Source organism: Crotalus tigris, unplaced genomic scaffold (assembly GCF_016545835.1).
Source record: "Crotalus tigris isolate CLP2741 ecotype Arizona unplaced genomic scaffold, ASM1654583v1 scf7180000024472.5447098, whole genome shotgun sequence".
In the NCBI taxonomy this organism is placed as follows: Eukaryota; Metazoa; Chordata; class Lepidosauria; order Squamata; family Viperidae; genus Crotalus; species Crotalus tigris.
Window position 1 is genome coordinate 61,014 of NW_024100643.1, and position 21,341 is coordinate 82,354.

General features: G+C 36.8%; 2 protein-coding genes and 1 long non-coding RNA gene across 5 annotated transcripts in view; 2 read left to right on the forward strand and 1 right to left on the reverse strand.

Moving 5' to 3' along the window:
- Positions 1-5,600: 5,600 nt before the first annotated feature.
- Positions 5,601-14,714, forward strand: LOC120303563 (ras-related protein Rab-5C). 2 transcript variants are annotated; one of them, XM_039333316.1, is made up of 6 exons: positions 5,601-5,737; positions 7,816-8,026; positions 10,049-10,200; positions 11,372-11,494; positions 12,654-12,747; positions 13,440-14,714. In XM_039333316.1, the coding sequence occupies exons 2-6, from the start codon at positions 7,873-7,875 to the stop codon at positions 13,553-13,555; spliced, it is 639 nt and encodes a 212-aa protein (XP_039189250.1). In that variant the 5' UTR covers positions 5,601-5,737; positions 7,816-7,872; the 3' UTR covers positions 13,556-14,714. The 2 variants fall into 2 exon arrangements, with proteins under 2 accessions (XP_039189250.1, XP_039189251.1); XM_039333317.1 differs by lacking the exon at positions 5,601-5,737 and adding an exon at positions 5,750-6,177.
- A 282-nt stretch (positions 14,715-14,996) lies between these two features.
- Positions 14,997-21,341, forward strand: part of KAT2A (lysine acetyltransferase 2A) — a 28,614-nt gene continuing 22,269 nt past the window's right edge. Inside the window, exons 1-2 of one of the 2 annotated variants that reach the window (XM_039333311.1) lie at positions 14,997-15,942; positions 20,607-20,730. In XM_039333311.1, coding sequence (XP_039189245.1) covers positions 15,649-15,942; positions 20,607-20,730 — 418 coding nt within the window. In that variant the 5' untranslated portion in view covers positions 14,997-15,648. Of the gene's footprint in view, positions 15,943-17,374; positions 17,504-20,606; positions 20,731-21,341 lie in introns of those variants that run through there. The other variant, XM_039333312.1, reaches the window with a different exon arrangement.
- LOC120303564 overlaps positions 17,383-21,341 on the reverse strand; it is a 29,473-nt gene continuing 25,514 nt past the window's right edge. Inside the window, exon 4 of the long non-coding RNA XR_005555502.1 lies at positions 17,383-17,475. This is a non-coding gene — a long non-coding RNA (uncharacterized LOC120303564). The remainder of the gene's footprint in view (positions 17,476-21,341) is intronic.

The window sequence follows — 21,341 nt, forward strand, 5'->3', positions numbered from 1 at the left end:
AACCATGTCAAGGTAGTGCCTCATTATTATTATTATTATTATTATTATTATTATTATTATTATTATTATTATTATTTCAGGGAGCTTTTCACAAGCCAATGAGCTCCTTTTTGTTTGTTTTTAAATATGGCCGTTCTATTATTATTAGAGGGTTTTGCCCCTTTCCCAAGACTTGGAAATGACAGAACATAGACACACATACACTACCTCCTTATAGTTAAGTTTCCTTAACTATAAATATACTGCCTGGGATTCAGCAGGCAGCACACTTTGATTCTTCAGTTATATGACTTCTATCGTTAACATATGTGTTTAATGCTTGACATAGCCAATCTTCAAAACTTCCATATTTTGGCCAAAAGACAATAGTGCCCTTAGTAGGATTTCCTGGCCACTCAAAATAATAATATTGAACATTCTTTCTTTATTCTTCATCCTGGTTTTACTATTATGCTTACAATTCTTCAACATTGCGCCCAATGGATTATCTGGTGGAATGTTTGGGAAATTTCATTGTTTCCCCATGGCACTTCTTACTTGTCCTGTTTCCCATGTTAGAGACCACAATCTCTTCAATGTTTAACCAAACCACCTGCTTCACCCTTCTCCAGCTGCTCCCCTCTTGGAAAAATGAAACTGCGAATCCAGGCTCCACACTTGCTTCGTACTCCAAGTGTATCTCACATCCCGTCAACCTGGCCTCACACATACAGAGCCTACTCAACTGCCAAAGCAATATTTAAGTCCAATTTTCTTACCTTGGACTATGCATAGAGTTGCCCAGTTGCAGCGCTTCAGTGCCCATTGTTATAATCCCCAGGACTTTCCCTTGGAGTTGTTTTCTCTTAACATCCATACCGGATTCCACAGGCACACCAACCGTTCATGACATAGGACCATTGAACTCAATGGGACATATCTTCCTGGTCAGTGTCTGCTCAATGACTCCTGCCACTGTCTGGAGAATCCTGGGAGAGCCCCCAAGTTGTGGGATTCATTTTCTAGTTTTGAATAAACAATCACCAGCCAAAGCTCCCAAGAGAAAACAATGGCAATTTATTTGTACTACTTTGCAGAGGGTATATCATGTACATGCAAGTACAGTGGACACACCTTAAATCATTAATATTCTTTCTTTATATTCTCTATTGCCGTCACAAATTTACCTCCCACCTTTTCCTCATTGGCTTAGTACTCAGGCTGTCGCAACCTAACCAAAGCGCCAATGAATACATTATCCCCACTTCTAAGTACATCTCCCATTCCTCAAATTCTATTGCTCCCTGCCCTTATTTACAAATTATTTTTATGTCTACTAGTTCCTAGTGGTTGTTCTGGAGAAGTTATCATATCAGCAAATTCTGGTTAATACTGTTTTTTTTAGCATAGCAAGGCCTCTGATCCTAGTTCCTACATACAGTTTCCAAACTTCAGCCAAGCTCATAAGATAGGGAATATATACAATGTATTTTCTTCACAGGCTAGCTAGCATGTCTTCTTACACTAAACCAGGAGGACTCAACCATATTTTAGTCTAACACATTAGATTAAAAAATTTATGTGATGCCATGTGTTATGCAAAGCAAAAACACTGAATTAATTGAATAGACCACTGTTCAAATAACCACTGGTATAAACCAAATATGGTCTATAGTCTAAATTACTTTCATTACTTTAAATAATAAGTCACCAGCCCAATTTTATATTATTCTAAAAGATGGGAGAATTCATACTAAAAATATTTATACATTTTTTATATAAATAAACTTTATTTTTAGATTTGATTACAAAATCAAATATATATCTGAAAAACATTCATGAACTATATAGAAATAAAATGGATTAAATCCAGTCTCCTTTCATTATTTATTTTAGAAAAAGAAAGCCAAAATGGAAAAGTCATGTATGAAAATCTAAGTATACCTCATGATTCAATAGCTTGTAGAACCATCTTTAGCAGCAATAACTTGAAGTATATGTATGATTTTATCAGTCTGTCATATTGTTGTGGGAGAATTTTAGCCTACTTTTGTTTATAACATTGCTTCATTATGTGGAGATAATTTGTGGAGATAGTAATAATAATAATAATAATAATAATAACAACAACAACAACAACGATATCTATAATACCATCAAACATCCACATCTGCCTATCCCAGGTCCTGGGTAAGGACTCGATAGGTAGACAAAATGCCAAATCCAGTCTGAACATCTGGCTGACTGTGTGATGATCCATAATAATAATAAAGTTGAAAGGGATCTTGGAGGTCATCTAGTCCAACTCCCTGCTCAGGCAGGTAACCTATACCACTTCAGACAAATGGCTGTCCAGTATCTTCTTAAAAACTTCCAGTGTTGGAGCATTCACCGCTTCTGGAGGCAGGTTGTTCCCCTGGTTAATTGTTCTAACTGTCAGGAAGTTTCTCCTTAGTTCTAGGTTGCTTCTCTCTTTGGTTAGTTTCCACCCATTGTTTCTTGTCCTGCCTTCAGGCACTTTGGAGAATAGCTTGACTCCCTCTTCTTTGTGGCAGCCCCTGAGATATTGGAACACTGCTATCATGTCCCCCCTCGTCCTTCTCTTCCTTAGACATACCCAATTCCAGCAACTGTTCCTTATATGTTTTAGCCTCCAGTCCCTAATCATCTTTGTTGGTCTTCTCTGTACTCTTTCTAGAGTCTCAACATCTTTTTTACATCATGGTGACCAAAACTGGATGCAGTATTCCAAGTGTGACCTTACCAAGACATTATAAAGTGGTATTAATACTTCACGTGATCTTGATTCTATCCCTCTGTTAATGCAGCCTAGCACTGTGTTAGCTTTTTTGGCAGCTGCAGCACACTGCTGGCTCATATTTAGGTGATTGTCCACTAGGACTCCGAGGTCCCTCTCACAGTTACTACTATTGAGCAAGGTACCTCCTATACTATACCTGTACATAGTTTATGCATGACTCTCTTGAAGTCCTGCCATAGCGTTTCAATCTGGCTGAGGTCTGGAGTTTGAATGAGCCATTGAAACACCTTCATTTCTTTTTCAGCTACTTCGTTGTCGATTTGCTGGTGTGTTTGGAATAATTGTCCTGTTGCATGACTCAGTGTTGGCCAAGCTTTACTCCAGAATAGTTTCATATACAGAGGAGTTCACCATCGACTCAAGATGCTCAGATCCTGTAGGTGCAAAAAAAAAAAAAAAAAAGCCCAAATCATCATCCTTTCTCCACTGTGTTTGACAATTTGTATGAAATTGGTATGTTTATGCTGATATGCTATGTCTGGTTTTTGCCAAATGTGGCACTGTGCATTACGGCCAAACATTTCCATTTTGGTCTCATCTGTCCAAAGGACAGTGTTTCAGAAGTCTTGTGATTCATTTGCATGCAACTTTACAAACTTAAACTGTGCTACCATGTTCTTTTTAGAAAGGTTTTCTCCTGGCAACCCTTCCTAACAAGCTATACTTGTACAGTCTTTTTTTAATTGTACTGTCATAAACTTCAACATTTAACATGCCAACTGAGACCTATAGGGTCTGATATGTAGCTCTTTTGCAATTTATTTGAGTGTTGCACTGTATGACCTTGGGGTAAAATTTGCTGGGATGTCCAGTCCTGGAAAGATTGGCAACTGTCTTGAATGTTTTAAACTTGTCAATAATCTTCTTCATTGTACAATAATGGACTTTAAATTGTTTGGAAAGCGTCTTATAACCTTTCCCAGACTGATGGACAGCAACAATTGCTTAAGATCATGGCTGACATCTTTACCCTTCAGCGTTGTATTAATAGGCACCTCAATGCTAGGGACAAGTAAACTCCTAAAACTTTGGCTTTTATAGTGACACTTGCTGATAGTCAATTGATCAAGGGCACTTGATTAACAGCATCTGGCTGCTACTTAGCCTCTTCATACCTATGAAAGCAGTAAGGATGTACTTAGTTTTTCACACATGGCTTCTTCATTTTGGCTTCCTTTTGGAAAATAAATAATGTCATGCTGCAAGATGTCATGTGATGTCCATCTGATACTTGATTTCCTTTTTGATAGGCCCCAGATTGTGCAAGCTGGAAAGAAAGTTTCCAATTCCATCTCCTTGAGTACAGGTTCTCCACAGGGCTATGTCCTGAGTTTGCTACTGTTCCTCATGATGGTCCACGATTGCTGTGCCAATGAGTGCAATATGCAATATGTCATATGATATCCATACCTATTTTTAAAAACTGCTTTTACTATGTCCTGATATGTAAAACCATAGAACCCAGGTTTTTCACATAACTGTATCTTTACATGTGTGCAGTGTGCACACGCATACAAACATATATAAAATCTCTATATGTAACTGTGATGGGCAACAATATCTCTAAATAAGAAGAGTGGCATATGAGGTCTTCTAAGTGTAGAACTTCCCTCCCTGAATTCAGGGAGGAAATTGTTTATCTCTCTCTCTCTCACACACACACACACACACACACACACACACACACATAGAGTGATGCTAGGTAGGCAGAGATTGCAATTTAAATAAATAGAATAGAATAGAATAATAACTTTATTGTCACTTTGAATTTATACTAATCAGCATAACATAAAATGAAATTTCGTTGCATACAGCTCTCAAAGGGCCACCACCTTCAATATACACTACATAAATATGACAAAAATAAATACAGAGTTATGCATATATCCACATATATGTCACAGAGAAACAACATAGTCTAGTTCGCATTATGTACATATGTGCATGGCAAGAAAAATGAATCTTGCTTGTGTACCAGACAGATGGCATAGGGAACTAAGGTATTACAAAAGCGGGTAGTCCTGCTAGAAATACTTCGAATCCTCCTCCTAGAGGGGAGCAACAGAAACAGACTGTAAAATAGGTGTATGGGGTCTCTAATAATGCTTTGAGCTTTAAGCACATAGCACTTATAAGCAGCATCCTGAATACCAGGAAAGCTTCCTATGATCTTCTCAGCTGTCCTTATCAGTCTCTATATGGACCTTCTATATGAGGCACTGCTACCACCAAACCAAATAGTGATGCAGTTTGTTAAAATGTTCTCAATCGTGCCTCTGTAAAAAGTGGCCAGGATAGGAGATGTACTCTCCTTAAACAAGTTTAAGATAATAACAAACATCAACATATCTTAATTAGGAAATGTCAGACACAAAATATTTACTGTTATTAATTTTTGCTTTAAATTCTCTTCCACCTTCCCCCGATATGCAATACAAGAAGATAAGGGAATAATAGTTTCCACATTGGCCACTCTCTCCAACCAGGGGCTCTATTCTGTAGCATTATATTTGGATATAGTACGACTTCTATGATCTCCAGCCATTAAAGTCGAATGTAATAGGAGTTTTTTAACGCCGTTTCTGGAGGTTTCCTGCGCTTCCGCCACAGGCATAAGTTTCAAATCGGCGATAATGCCCCGCTGTTTAATGCCCCTTACTCATGGCCGCGCCCGCTTTGCGATCATTTTTCTCTCCCTCTCAAATGACATCACCTGCTCGGAGTGAAAAGGCAGAGCTTCGAATGCTTTTTTGTTGATTTGCCAATGAGACGGCCTGTCATGGAGAGGAAGTAGAAATAGGCAACTTCTGAGGAAGCGGAAGAAGCTGAAAAGAAGCCGAGGGCGGAAGTGGCGGCGTTTGAGATTTGGAATTGGGCAAAACGGGATTCTGGAAGGCGGTAGGCTGTTTTCCGCGGCGGTCCCGCAGGCGGGAGCGGGTAAGCGTACGGTTTTGCTCGGGAAAGACGGAAATCAATCCCTAACGCTTTCCTTTCAGTTTTAAATTCTTGAGGAAGCCCTTTAATTTCCCCTCCGTCACACATAAGAGTAGCTTGGAAATGGGGTTTCTTAGCCTGGCAAGCCAAATTAAACTTCCATGATCTGAGGCAGTATATCCTTCACTACCTGTTGCTGGTAGACGAGGACGTGAGAAATTCTTGGCTTCCTGGAGGCGATTAAATCACACTGTTGGAATTAGAGTGGCGTCTGCTTTGGTTACGAAAGGCTGCGCTGAGTTTAGGACTTGTTGACAAGGTCCTGGTGCTTTGCTTTGAAGAATATTACGAACTGGAACGAGTCCTTGACCTGAGAACTAAACAATATAATCGCTGATATTTAAACAAAGCTATGGTGATAACAAGGGATGGTGCTGATTATGGTGGGTGTGACATTCCTTACTGGGAGTGCTTCCTTTTTCCTTTTAACAGGACTTATTTATATTTAATGTTAGCATCTGTAATTTAGATACAGCATTCATGCATGCAATCATTTTGATAGGTTTTATGCCACATAATAAAGGTGCCAATTTTGTATAGCATTCTCTGGCTCTTACAGTGTTTCATTCTGATCTTGAACTGTGTGTGTACTCCATCTTAAGGAGGTTGGTATATGCTTTCTATCTTTAACATATATATGTATGTATGTATGTATGTATGTATGTATGTATATGTATATATGAATGTGTGTGTGTGTGTGTGTGTATGTATGTATGTATAGGTGCCTTCTAGTGATTATTGATTCCTGGCAATTGGCTAGTAATAGTTGCTTTATAAAATATTTGAGTTATGCCAGAAGTTCATAAGAAAGCTTGGGATAGTGTGAAAAATCATAGTCTTGTTTCTGATAGTATCTAATAGAGTTCTTACAAAATGGCTTTCCTCAACCAGAACTCCTCAAAATGTAGTTTGGCCAAAATGGTTATGGATGATGAGGACTGTAATTCAATAGCTAGGGATATAAGGTTGGAAAAGCTCCTGCAAGAAATGACCTTAGTATATATCAGCAAAATAAAATAACTTCATTTTATTAGTTATATACCTGTTCCATTATGTCAAGTCTGCAACCTATTGTTTAAACACATTAAAGTTGGTTATTTCAAGAACCCTGTGTTACATATTTTCCTCAGGTAACATTTATTCATTAAGTGTTTATGCAGTTCTTTTCATACATAATCAACTTATTAGAGTTATTTAATTATACTGTATCTTAAAGCTTAATGCTTCTTGCTGAAAACTTGATTCTTTCAAACATAGTAATTAAGCCATTTTCCTGATACTCGGGTTTCTTTATTTGTGCTAATTGCACTGACCATTACCATTTCAATTCTGAACTATTATCTTGAAAAATGCTATAAACCAGGGGTCTTCAAACTTGCCCCTTTTATGACTTGGGCATGCTGGCTGAGGAATTCTGGGAGTTGAAATCCACAAGTCATAAAAGGGCCAAGTTTGAAGGCCCCTTGCTATAAACTGTAAAATGTTAAACTTTTAATCTAAAAACCAGTTCAATATCATAGTGTCATACTGGTCAAAGCTTGTAACACAATTTTTTTCAAACCTTACTTCAATTCTGCATGGTTAATCAATATTAGCCCTGTGAGGCTGCTTCAAACAGCTGAAAGGAGTTAAGGAATTAGCTTGATTATGGCCAATTCCTGACCTTATGGTAAAAATAATGACGAAGCTTCTTGATTTGTAGTTCATTTAACTTGGCTATAACCCCAAATTAGTATTTGTGTAATGCTGAAGGTGTACTAAAATGGCAAACTATTTAACAGTCATTTAATTTTTATACTTCTCTAACTTGCAAAATCCTTTTCATTTTCTGTTTGTTGCTGCAAGTCTCTTCTGAAGCAAAAAACTACAATATTCTTTCCATTTTAATAACCAACTTATTTGCTCAAGGATTTTTAAACAGATGATGATTCAAACTGGCTGTTTGAATTGAATACTTCAGGTGCTGTAAAAAAAGAAACCTGTCTCTTCCTCTGGCTGAAATATTTTTCTTTCAATTGCAGCATTGTTTGCTGACAGTCCCATTTTTTCTACTGGAACTTGTGCCATTGTTGTAGGCCATGGCAGCTCGACGTCCTAATGGGCCAACTCTAGGCAATAAGATCTGTCAGTTCAAATTGGTGCTCCTGGGAGAGTCAGCTGTTGGGAAATCAAGCCTTGTCTTGCGCTTTGTAAAAGGACAGTTTCACGAGTATCAGGAGAGCACAATTGGAGGTAAGAGTCACAATCATGCATAAAGCAGTTCAGAAAATTCAAAAATTAGTGTAGTATGATAGTTAACAAGTATTTGTCATTAAGGAATTCTTTCTAAACTAACCTGTATAGATAATTCTTGGGGATGGACACCATTGTTAATTCCTGCTGATATCTTCCATCTGTCTTTAAATCATCTAGCATTGGACTACAACTCCCAGAATTCTCTAACAGAAAGTTGTGATTGCTGGGAATTCTGGAAGTTGGGAGACAAATCTAGTTGGTAAATTATTATTCAGTGGATTATGCCTACAGCAATCCATTGTGACTACACAATAGTGGACAGATGTTAGATAAATTTTCTTATGATACTTAGTATGAAATGTTGGTAAGATTGAAAGCCTGGGTCCAAATGATTTTTCAGAAGAGTTTCCTTATTAATATATTTTCTGAATGGAGCAAATTGGAGGATGATAGAGTTATCTCCAGGAAATGCTGAGATTAGGATTATTTATTTATTGAATTTACCCCTGGCGTAATTGAAGAAATTCTGGATGGTTTACAACAAATACCAGTACAATGTAATAAAATAAAAATAAATATAAGTTAATAACATGTTAGGCGTGATTTCCTAAGTCTCTGAGATTTTTTTTAGCTGTGGTTCCAATTCAAATGGGAAGAATAAAAATAAAAAAGACATTACAAATACATGGCCATGCAGAAACCTTGCTTTGTTAAAGTATCATATCTGGCTTGAGGCCAATAGCTACATCATTTCTGTTCTTTTTTAAAATGTTCCTGTGACAAGTGCCAGGCACATTGTATACCTTAACAATTCTGTACACAAGTTTAACAGAGCAAGTTTATCCAGCCTTTCAGTAAGGTCTGTTTGACTACGTAGAAGTGAAGAATCTTAAGAGAGTAATGGTTGCCTAAGAACCTATTTTCATACGGCTAGGAATCTGCATTCTGTACATACTGAGATGATGGAATTGATCTAAAATTTGTGTCTCAAACATTACGTTTGTAAATCCCACTTGCCTGATGCTGCAAGAAAAATGTGATTAATTTAGCTTCAGACACACTAACATGCTAAGTTAGTCTGCTTTCTTCCCCACCTCATGATTTGAATGAGAGAGATAAATGAGAAAAAAAATGGGAGTAATAAAGCACTTAGCAAGCACCTCAAACAGTATTTAGTTAATCACTTCACATTGGTTTGGTAATTCTGGACTGCCAAATGTTGCAACTTTTCAGATAAATACTTATATTATGGATCTGTTTGGTCTTAGAAAAAGAATTAAAAGCTTTGGAGGTAGCCACCAGAACACACCTTCCATTGTCAAGTTGATATGTTTAATTTGTCAGTTTTATTTGGAAAGTATATATGATGGACTTCATGTGGTCTTTTACATCGTTGGTGTAAGCCAGCTACATAATCAAAACTCACGTATGAATTGATACTCAATCCAAATCTCTGTCTGCAGGAAAAGGTCCCCCACACTAAGCTGCTCTCCCACTCAGCTAACATTATAATCTTCACAGTGAAATCCCAAAATATTTTACAATTAGGCCACTTCTCTCTAATCACAATTTGTTATTTCAGTTTGTTGTAGGTTAATTTATTTTAACTTTACACTGGGATCAGTGTTCTTTGGATCATTTTTCTCAATAAGCAAATACTGCATGATGGTTTTTGAGTCATTTGTTTAACTGGGTTTTCTTTAGTTTTAGGATTTCTGTGGAGAGTCAAATATATTTTAGGTCATATTTAGGCAGAAATATTGAAAATTCAAAAGGTGTACCCACTGTTCTCCATTAGCACAGTTATGTTTCAACTATGTCAGTGAGAGAAAATGTCTTCCATCTATGTCACTGGGAAGAAACTTTCAAGTAATGCAGCGGGTGGATAATTATTGGGTCAATACAAACTCTAGTGGAGAATTGGATGCTTTACAGGTGAAAAAAGCTCTTGCTTCTATGTAAAATATAGCCACCCCTGAATTTCTGTTCTGACTATGCTTTAATCCTTCTGTATTCCAGCTGCTTTCCTCACCCAGACCATTTGCTTAGATGATACCACAGTCAAGTTTGAAATCTGGGATACAGCTGGACAGGAGCGCTACCACAGCCTGGCCCCCATGTATTATCGAGGGGCACAAGCTGCCATAGTTGTTTATGACATCACTAATATGGTAAGGCTTTTATAGATTGGGTCCAAAATTATCCCACATGGTCAATAGTGTTTCTTTTCTGGCTTTATTCTCCTTGAGGATATGATATCTCTGGCATATATGAATGTATCCACTGAATGAATGGCATTTTAGGAGGGAACCGCTGATGCAGAATAGTTTGAATTTCTTGCCATTTCATTGTAATATTGGGCCTAGTTTGCACAGTGTTACATTTCAGAGCAGTACAATTTCAGACAGCTTATTGTACAGATTCTCTCTGTACAATATTTAAAGATACAGTGAAGGAGAAGGCAGGCTAGAGCTCTAAACTGCAGCATGAAGTGATGTAGCATTGACATCACTTAATGACCTCAGTAAGAACTAAGCCTCAGTTAAAACTGCTGTAACTAGGTACTTTAAATAAAATAGCCACAGATGTCTTAATGTCTATAAATCTATTGACTGGTCATCTGTTGACATACAGAATTTCTGTTAAAAATGAAAATAGTCCAAATTTCACAAAACTGCCATATCTGAAAAGATATCAGTATTTTCACATGAGTTTGGCCATTTTTAATTTTAAAAGTTTTAAGCATTCCATATTGGAAAATATACCTAGGTCAGTTTGAGCTGTTGGATTTTTGATATTCTCAACTTCCTTCTCTCCTGTGGATATAAGTCTCAGAACTTCTAAGCTTTGCTACATATTTGAAGTTAAAATCTAGTAATTTGATATTTTTCATAAACAAAATCCCAAGCATTGAAATCATCCACATGTACTAAATCTTGAATTACTTCTGTACACATACCCTGTCTCCTCTCTTGTGACTAGAAGGGTAAACCAGAATTCAGTGTTTATATTAATATACATGAACTAAGAATCATGGTTCACTACTGGTATAGGAAATCTGCAGCCCTTCAGATGCTGACCTGCAGTTCCTAGTTTCTCTTACCATTGTACTTCAGTAAGTTTTGCTCCTGGATAAATGGGGGGAGGAAATCCATTCTGTGAGGCCTACTTTACTTTCTCATACCTGGTATACTGCTTAAAGATGTCCCCAAGTCCAAGTAAGGAGGAGCCCCACCACTGGAAAATACATTGTATGAGGTATCACCTACCTCGGAGCAGGAGGCATATATATGTTAGAATTCCAGGAGGTGAGAATTATGGAGCTGTGCTTGCTCTTCATAGGACACCTTTGTGCGTGCCAAGAATTGGGTGAAGGAACTGCAAAGGCAAGCTAGTGCTAGCATTGTCATTGCCCTGGCAGGGAACAAGGCTGACCTGACCAGCAAACGAGCTGTTGACTTCCAGGTAAGTGAGGTTTTTTTCTATTGGGAAATAGTAGTTTTTCCTTCTGTAGTGTTTTTGATGCTTTTTCTACATGAATAATAAATACCTTAAGAATCATAAGATGGTTCTGCTTCTGTCCAGACCAATTGTATCCTTTTCAAATTTCACTCTTTGCATAAGGACTATAAGAGGTGCCTTATCAGGATAATTCCTCAACAAAATGTTTTAATTAGAAAATGATCTAAGCTATGAATCAGGAAAGCCCTTAGTTATATTTCATTTTTGCTATGAATTTGCTACTCTTTCCTGAACAGGTTTATTGATAAAATTTGATGTGCTGTTTTTAGCCATGATTCTTAAATGTGTTTTCAGCAATCAACAAAGCATTTCAAAATACCAAAAAAGATAACATTATGAAAAGTGTTAATCCACTAATCTGAAAGAAATGGTCTTTTTTAAACAGTTTATTTGTTGTCATATTTACATATTTACAGTCCGAGGGTAATAGTAACGTACTTTGGACTACTGCAGCTAACATGTGTAAAGCTGCTAGATTTAGCAATATATCCTTTACTTATTTTATATATTTTATTCCTCAGTTGGTGTATGTAATCATAAATTTATTAAATTAGGCATGAACATCTTTTAGCTTGAACCCCCTTTGTTGTCCCTGGAATCACTTGAGTATAACTGATCATTTTCTTCTCCTCCCTTCAATTTGGAAAGATTATAAGCTTACAATGGCACCCTTCTTCCAGGTTTTCAGCTGAAGTGGGTTTAAACCTGATTTCCTTAATTCCAACCAATAAAATAAGACACACTATTGAAAAATAGCAAAGAACTGTAGATCAAGCAAAGAACAACATTGGCCCATCTTGGCTTGTATTTGTTGTAAAGACTGTTGAAAAATGAAATGGAACCATTTGTTTGTCTCGTGTTCAGTAATTATCTCAGTCAACCTAATTCCAGGAATAATCAAGCATATTATATCATAACACATTAACATGCGTGGTCAATAGTTCTATATTTTATCTGTCTTGTAGTGCCTAGAGTATGGCTAGAGTTTTTCATCATATTTTTTTAATGGCATTGATATGGTCTAACTAGAAGTGTACCAAGCTTACAAAGGTTAAATGCATCGCTTTGAAAATTCTGACATTGCTGACATGATTGCTTACAGGAAGCCCAGATCTATGCAGATGACAACAGCTTGCTGTTTATGGAAACATCAGCGAAGACAGCAATGAATGTGAATGAGGCTTTTGTGGCAATAGGTTAGTCAAGGGGAGGAGAAAGGCAGCTTGAGGAGGGTATCTTCTCCAATTGCTGTCATGGGCTACACCAGGGGTTCTCAACCTTGGCAACTTTAAGACTTGTGGACTTCAACTCCCAGAATTCCTCAGCCAGCAAAGCAAGTCTTAAAGTTGCCAAGGTTGAGAATCCCTGGGCTACACCAAGCAAACTTTTTCAAGGATAGTAATCTAAGTTCCCAAACACTCTGCAGAATTTTAACAAAATAAATTTGTGATAAGTTGCAGGCCTAAGCAAAAGAGGACCTTTCTGGTGCTGGGTAAGAGCATAGGCTCTACAAATGCACACAGAAACTTGCAAGAGGGAAATAGAGATAAGGCAGAGAACAGAAATGAATAGAAAGGTGGGGGTAAAAAGAATGGGTTCAATGACAGACTGAGTCAAGGTAAAAGGGAAACACGAGAAGCTTGTGAACTATGGAATAAGAAGGTCCAGAGGCTGGGGGAGAATGATTGGCGTAGGAGCACATCTACCTAAAGTGTATTTTGTGAATGTTCATCTTCCATTGAATTACAACAGGTATATTGGGCAGGATTAGCCAGGAAAGAACTAGTGATCTCAATAAATCTCTCCTCCCCCTTTTGTGCTTTTAATTTTTCCTGTGGAATGAATTTAAGAACCAAGCTCCTAAATATACCCTCCTCTTTCCCTTCAGCAAAGAAACTTCCCAGAAATGAACCACAGAATACAACAGGAACAGCAGGCAAGAATCTAAACATCAGCCTTCAGGAGAGTACCCAATCTAGCAAGGGGCAATGTTGCAGCCACTAAGGATTCTTGTCTGGCAGCTCCAGTTGGAATGTGTCTGAATCAATTGCACTTACAAGACCAGCTGCCAGGATCTTTCTCCCCCCCCCCCCCATTTTTTTCCCCTCATAGAGTGGGGGAGGGGAACACAGCAGAGGCCATTTCTCTTCTGAACAAACAATAGATTTGTTTTTTTTAAAGAAGTCTTTTTAATACAGATGAACAATGGCACTCTTCTACATCTTTGTAGGTGGACAATGTGTGCTTTCAAAACCTTGGTCCCTCTTCCATTCTGGCTTTTATCTTCAGGATTTATACTCTTGCATTTGCTCAGAGCTCCCTGGAAGAAGGACATCCGTTTCCAAGACAAAATATGTCTTCCATAACATCTGCTGGGTGATTTCAAGCTCCTTGGTTATTCCACGCTCCTTCAGCTGATAGTGTTCTGCCCTAAGAAAAGTAGAAGCTGTAGCCAGGGGAGGTTACATAAAATAGGAATGAGTTGCAGAATTATTATGCACAACATTTTTTATTTAAAGTTTGGTTCAGAAATGACATACAAGCCGGTAAAAGACTATGTTACGGAAACCTACAGGCAACCGTGAATTGAAGCTGTAGTATTAATGATAGATTGAGAGAAACCCATAGCCTTTAAGCTTTGTCTTAACCAAATTTGTAATTATGAATGTTTTTGAAGAACAATAGAAACTTGATTTTCCTCTTTTGTATTCTAGTTTCTAGCATTTAACAAATCAGTATCTTTTTAATAACATACCAATTAGTCCTTTATCATTCCTAGGTTGCATTGGGCTTTTGGTATGCCAAATCTACATTAACCTATTATTTACATGTTAGATGTAATGCATTAATTCAGCCTGTTAAATATATAAAATGACCATTTTTATGAGTAATATTATGCTATTGTAACCCTATCAGGATATTGGATGTATCAGCAAAACAGGTTGGTAGACTGTATTCAAACTGGGGAGGGGAGCAATGATAAATATTTTCATATATACAACATTACCAATATTGGTAATGCAAAAGGGGTTTTGTTTCTGAGCTAGTGTCCAAGGCAATTTTTGTCTTATGCATATTTGTATTTAAAACTCTACATCAATCTCTTCAATACAAAGCTTCAGTTGTGTATGAGCTAAAAATAAATTTTTATAAATCAAGTGTTGAACATAATTGAATCATTGTTATTGCACATATCAGCTTACATAAATACTGGTAACTTTCTAAATTTAACATTTGGTTTTGCAGGGGTTTTGTAACTTTGTTTACCATGACTCCTTAAAACGATTAAACGCTTTTGCAATCATTTCCTCATGAATTTATCTGATTCAATGAAAGTTAAGACTGGAGAGAAAAATAAAAATAAAAGATTGGTAACTTGCACCATATTTTCTGACACACATTTTAGTTTAACCAATAGATTGATCATCTTTAGCTTTGTCATAGCATTCAACAAATACTTTGTTGAAAATTACCCACATAACACAAACTGGTCATTTCTCAGAAATACCTCTGCTTTGTTAAGGCTTCCTATGCCTTTACTTTCCCAGGAAAAATTTGATCAGTTTTTATATTAAAAAAACAACAACCCTACAACTCCACAAATACACCCCTCCCAAATTGCTTGAGGGTCATGACCCAAAGTTAAGAGAACTCATGCTTTACTGTTTGGAAATCTGAGGTACAATGTACAAATAATGCTAATTTAAAGCAAAACTGAAATGCACATGAAAATTACTGATAGTGCATTATATAAACTTTAAATACTCATATCCTACAAAGGTCTATCCTTGCTAGCATTCATTTCGTTTTACGAATGGGTGAGACGTTCATTTGAAACAGATTTTCTAAAATTTGCAAATTATGACAGAAATCAAATATTTTTTACATATTTTTCACTCTTCGCTGTATCTATATTCATGGCTAGAAAATTGCATTTGCCTTTTTTTAAAAAAATACAATATTAGCTTTCCGAATGGACAGCAGCCTTCTCTCCATTAACAATCTAGAAATACATTCCCCAGCATGCAACTGATATCAGGGAGCATGCGCAACAGCGCTCAACACAATGGACAAAGGCCCCCTCCCAATTTCTGAACATGCTCAGTGGTAGCCACGCGCCCACGCCGTCTTGCAGGGTCTTAGGCATCATGGCGGAGATAGAGGTCTCGCAAGCTACCCGGATCCCGCAGACTAACGCTCCTTCCTCCGCTACCTCCTCTACCGTTACAGCACCGCCGGTAGTAGGTGGAAGCGGAGCTGGAGGAAGCACCAGCGACCCGGTCCGTCCAGGATTAAGTCAGCAGCAGCGCGCGAGCCAGCGCAAGGCGCACGCGCGGAGCTTCCCGCGGGCAAAAAAGCTGGAAAAGCTGGGAGTATTTTCAGCATGCAAGGTACGGGGGCCTGGAGGAGACAAAAGAGTTTGGGAGTTCCTTCGGGTGTGTGGACCAGCTATCGTTGGATATTCTCCCGGACAAGATGCTGTAAACTTAAAAACCATACCGCATTGTCTGCCAGTTCATGGGTTCAGGATTTTATTTGGGGAACTATCCTATGCTCTGGGCCCATCTCAGTAGGCGGCTTTGGGATTACAAGGAGTTGCTCTACAAATTGGTGATTCTTTTGGCCTGTTCGGCTACTGTGATGGGCACTAGGTGGCTCTCCAAAATCTAGACAGGTCTTTTGCACCTATTCTAACGACCAACAGTGGTAGAAGTTAAAAGCATGCAAATTTTTACATGCAAGGCATATAATCTTTTATTTAGCTATACCTCATCAATTTAAAATTTAAATCAACATATTGATTTTAATCACATCCATCAAATGCTTCCTGGGAAACATCTACTTTATGAAAATACATTTATTTGTCTAAAAGAGAGAAAATCTATTCTTCATAGAGTTTAGAGTTATCATGATATTAATTGCCACAGGGTTTGCAACCTGATATCCTAAGTTTTAGACCATATTATTACCTTATTTGCCCCAAATATATTAAGTGCATTTTTAAAATGCATTTTTTAAAAATCACTTCTGTGTGATTAGGAAAAAACTTTTATCAGGGTAGATTATAAGGCAATTTGCAGAGTGTGGTGCCTTGGAGGGGGCATGGCTGGACATACACACCTCTCACCATCCCCTTAAAGAAGCTGCAGCTTTTTCTGATTTGCACAGTAGCGTTGTGCATCTCTGTTGTATATATAACAATACACAGAGAGGGTGACTGAATGTATACAGTAGGAACAACCATTAGCAGAGTCAAATAGGATGTTAACAGGATATGAAATTGCATGCATTTTTTCCACCTCAAGAAATATCACATTCAACCATTTTATCAATGATAGTATTATGAGAGCAAGAGTATATGTGGGAAATGAAATAGAAATCAATTTCTGTTTTATCAGAAGTGAGACATAAATCCTTTGTGCTGGGACAATTTATTGCTGCAAAGTAGCCCTTGTAATAATACAATTGTATGCCCCCAGATGTGGATGTTTTTACTGTTGTGCTAACAGTGTAGTGTAGAGATAATCCTTGTTTAGCAAGCATAATTGAGACTTGCAACTCAACTGTCAAGCAAATTGCTAAATGAAACAACTGGGCTTATTGTCTTACTTCAATTTTTACAGACTTGCAAAGGTTATAAATGTGAGGTTTGGTTATAAAATTATTTTTTCATCATTGTTGTGTGTAACTGCAAACAGTTGTTAAATGAGTCAGTTATTAAATGGCAATTCACCTGTATGCTTATAATAACATCCCAAAGTGCATATGATGGATTAGAACCATAGGGTTTCAGTATTCAGAGCAACACTGGGTGCCTTCACTGATCTCATCGTAGCCAAATGGGGTTAGGTCCTGTGCCTGGAATTCAAATCCTGACAATGCCAGAGAAGGAAGTCCTTGGCTGAGAATTCTGAATGTTTAAGCTTGGAAAAGGAAGGAGAAAAAGTAAATGTAAGCGATAGTCATCTTTACTTCAGTCACTTGTTGCATATAATATTGCAGTATTGTGCATGTTGAGTAGGCCACTTTATACCTGTTCCTGCCATATTTTAATACAGATTTATAAGAACATTTGATTGCTTTTTAGTCCTAAGTAACCCTCAGTAACTTTTGCTTTTAAAAAAGCCCCAAGATAGGAGCCAGGAAAAGTGCCTGTTCCTCTTTCAGTATGAACTTGCATAGAGTTTATATTTTTCTTCAGAGATCTTATTATAAGCTTCATCACCAAGCAAAGCTAATGGGAATATGGGACAATTTTTTTCTAGGACTGCATTCTGGGTACAAAATTTACTCAGTATGATGTTCAGATTAGACCCCTCTTTTTTTAATATTAAGCAAATTCTTGAAACATTTTTGTTGTGTTTGGCTTTTAGTGGCTTTGATTGCAATTTGTTTTATTCTCTGATGTGTCTTAATTGTATTCTGTTTTTAATTTAGTTTTTATAGGATTATTGTTTAAGTATTTCTCTATAGTCTTTTTATGTTGAAAGCAATTTATTATTTTTTTTAATAAAATGAAAAATAAAACAATCAAAGACCTTTGAGAAACGTTTCCTGCTATCATGCTGGAATAATGAACATTCAACATAGATTTACTTTATAAAGTAGCTTCATGAGGCAGCACATAAAGATATACTAAGGGAGAAAAATTGTGATCTCTCCATATATTATTGGAAGACAACTCTTTCAAATCATTGTCTTAGATAGCTGGGGCTGATGGGGACTTAAGTCAGAATTATTAAAACAAGTGTGATTTTTAGAAGTATTAGAAATGAGAAATTATATATAGGGAAGGAACATATCTATTTTAATGTATTTTTATTTAACTATATTAATTACATCAGTTTAAGCCCATGCATGGAATATAAATATCTATGTAATTCTATAAAAGTTAAATATGTTCTGCTGTAGCCGTCATTCATAGAGATTTGTTAAGTGTCTTATGTACCAACTGTACTTACAATGCTGTTGGGTTCACGTTTGTTTTCTTACTATTCTTAAATTATATTTCCTCCATATATAATGCTTCCATGTTTTGTATAGTTCAAAAAACTAAACCCCCAGAATTCACTGTCAGGAAGTCAGATAAAGGCAATATCGGTATGCAAATAGTTCTTAACTTGCAACGACAATTGAGCCAAAGGTTTTGTGCTAAGCAAGACAGTTGTTAAGTATGTTTTGCCCCATTGTACTATCTTTCTTGCCACAATTGTTAAGTGAATCAGTGCAGTTGTTTAGTTAGTAACATGGTTGTTAAGTGAATCTGGCTTCCCCATTGAATTTGCCTGTCAGAGGATTGCAGAAAGTGATCACATGCTCTCAGGAATTGCAGCTATCATAAATACATGCCAGTTGAGCATCTGAATTTTGATTACGTGACCATGGAGGTACTGCAACTGTCAAAAGTGTGAAAAAGGGTCATAAGTCACTTTCTTCAGTGCAGTTGTAACTTTGAATGGTCACTAAATGCAGTGGTTGTAAGGAGGACTAACTAACTGTACTCCTATCAGTGTTGATTATTTTAGTTATCATACATTTTAATTTTTACTGCTATTGCTTTTGTGATATTTATATCACATCATTTAATCCTGTAGTATGAATATTTTAAGGTTTAAGATCTAATATTAGTTTCAGAGTTCACACAGATTTTAGTAATACAGGTAGTCCTTGACATACAATAGTTCATTCAGTGACTATTCAAAGTTACAGTGGCACTAACGTATGGCTGTTTTTCACTCTTATGATCTTTGTAGCATTACCATGATCATGTGATCAAAATTCACATGCTTGATAATTGGTTCATACTTAGGACCATTGCTGTGTCCCAAGGTCATATGATCACTTTTTGAAACCTTTTGACAAGCAAAATCAATGGGGAAACCAGATTAACTTAACAACTGTGTTATTAACTTAACAAATGCAGTGCTTCACATAACAACTGTGGCAAGAAAAGTGGCAAAATGTCTCACTTGATAACAGAAGTTTGCCGCTCAATAGTGGTCGTAAGTTGAGGATTACTTGTACAGGAATTTTGTAGTTTGGGTTACTAATTCTAATATTCTATAGTTTTTTATATATTGATGTTTTGTATCACACGTGTGTTATACTGTACTATAGTGGTTCTTAAGTAGCACATAGGTGTGCCATGGGCTTGTTACTATTGTGCCACAAGACTTTTGTCACGTTACTTTTAAAAATATTTTTATTGTATTATGTATATTCTATATAATTTGATACAATGCAGTTATTTTAAAAATTGTATAATTTCCCCTCAAACCTTCCTTGTATCACATGTTCTATATAAAATTAATAATTTTCTAATATACTATAGAAATAGGGCTATATTCAGTATTTTTCTCATGGATTCAAAAAGATTGAGAACCAGTGCTGTATTACAGTTTTGTAGTCTTAATAACATGCACACAGCCCAGGCTCGAATCTCAGAAGGGTAAGTGTGGCTGAAGAGAGTTAAGAAACTCGAAATAGCTATCCCATTCTCCCTTAATTCTTTGTTAGCAATCCAAATTTTATAATATTTATACATACATGTATATATAAATCTCCTATATATAATTTTATATAATTTTTAGATATTTTGCATAGTTGGGAAGCTAAATTGTTCATAGAGGCAGTCCTTGTTTAGTGACTACCTCATTTAGTCATCATTCACTGTTAAGACAGCAATGAAAAAGTAAATTTGCAACTAAACTTACATTTATTGTGTTTCCTGGTGTCTAAAGGAAAGGAAACTTGAAGTAAGATCATAAGCATATTTATAGTCTCACTTAGCAACTGCTTTGCTTAATGATTAAATTGTTGGTTCTAATTGTGGTTGCTAAATGAGAATAACTCTAATACTATTATTAGTTTTTGTTGGTCACTGACTGTTAGAAAGATAAAATTTCATTTGATTAAAACCCACAAATCTCCTAATTTTTAGAATACACCTCCAAAAGCCACGGGTGGCTTGGACAATGAAAATATTAACCTTTGTCTTTGCTTTATATGTTCAGTAGTTTAAATTCTGTCTCTGTTTTTTCTCCTATCTCTGCAGGCTAATGACTCTTGCAAGTGCAATGGCTGGAAGAACCCAAATCCTCCCACAGCTCCCCGCATGGATTTGCAACAAACAGTCACCAATCTCAGTGAACCCTGCCGTAGTTGTGGACACACACTAGGTAACTACAGAGTTACTTACCACCTCCACCACAGTCTTCTCTCACTGAGACTGAAATATACGGTTAGCAGGAGGATTTCAAAATTGGGTCTACTACCATTAGCACAGATGTGCATCATACTGACTAGAGAAATCTAGGATTTGAAATCCAGGCATCTGACAGTTTACAGCCAGTTGAGAAGCACTGCTGTAAAACATTGCTAGCCAGATGAAAGATTCTCTGCTAGAACCATAATACAGAGCTATTAGCAGGGAAGTGAAAGGAGTAGGAAACTTTTTTCCAGATTGCAAAATCTTAATTTGACATTGGCTATTCCCATATATTTCGTTCAGGGTTGGGCCTGATAGGGACTTCCAAAGATGTCTTTGAATGGATTGCTTCTTTCACAAGCAGTGTTCTCTTGTCAGTTCCCTTGACACTGGTGGCAGCAGTTCTAGTTGGCTATTAGATCTTCCTATGCAGTAAAATATTAGTTTACTGTTCTCCAGCTACATAAACTTTAGGCTGTAATTTTGAAAAGTTTGTAGCGATAAACTTGAATTGATTGGATTGTGTTAAGTCATTTTTTATGACTTTCTAGCTATAGTTTTTTTTTTAAAAAATTGTTTGCC

Bases quoted from the DNA above. Each gene is read 5' to 3' on its own strand.
- LOC120303563 (XM_039333316.1), top strand. From the start codon at position 7,873: ATGGCAGCTCGACGTCCTAATGGGCCAACTCTAGGCAATAAGATCTGT. The intron at 10,201-11,371 runs GTAAGGCTTTTA...TGCTCTTCATAG, and splicing joins TTTATGACATCACTAATATG to GACACCTTTGTGCGTGCCAA. The intron at 12,748-13,439 runs GTTAGTCAAGGG...CTTTCCCTTCAG, and splicing joins TGAGGCTTTTGTGGCAATAG to CAAAGAAACTTCCCAGAAAT.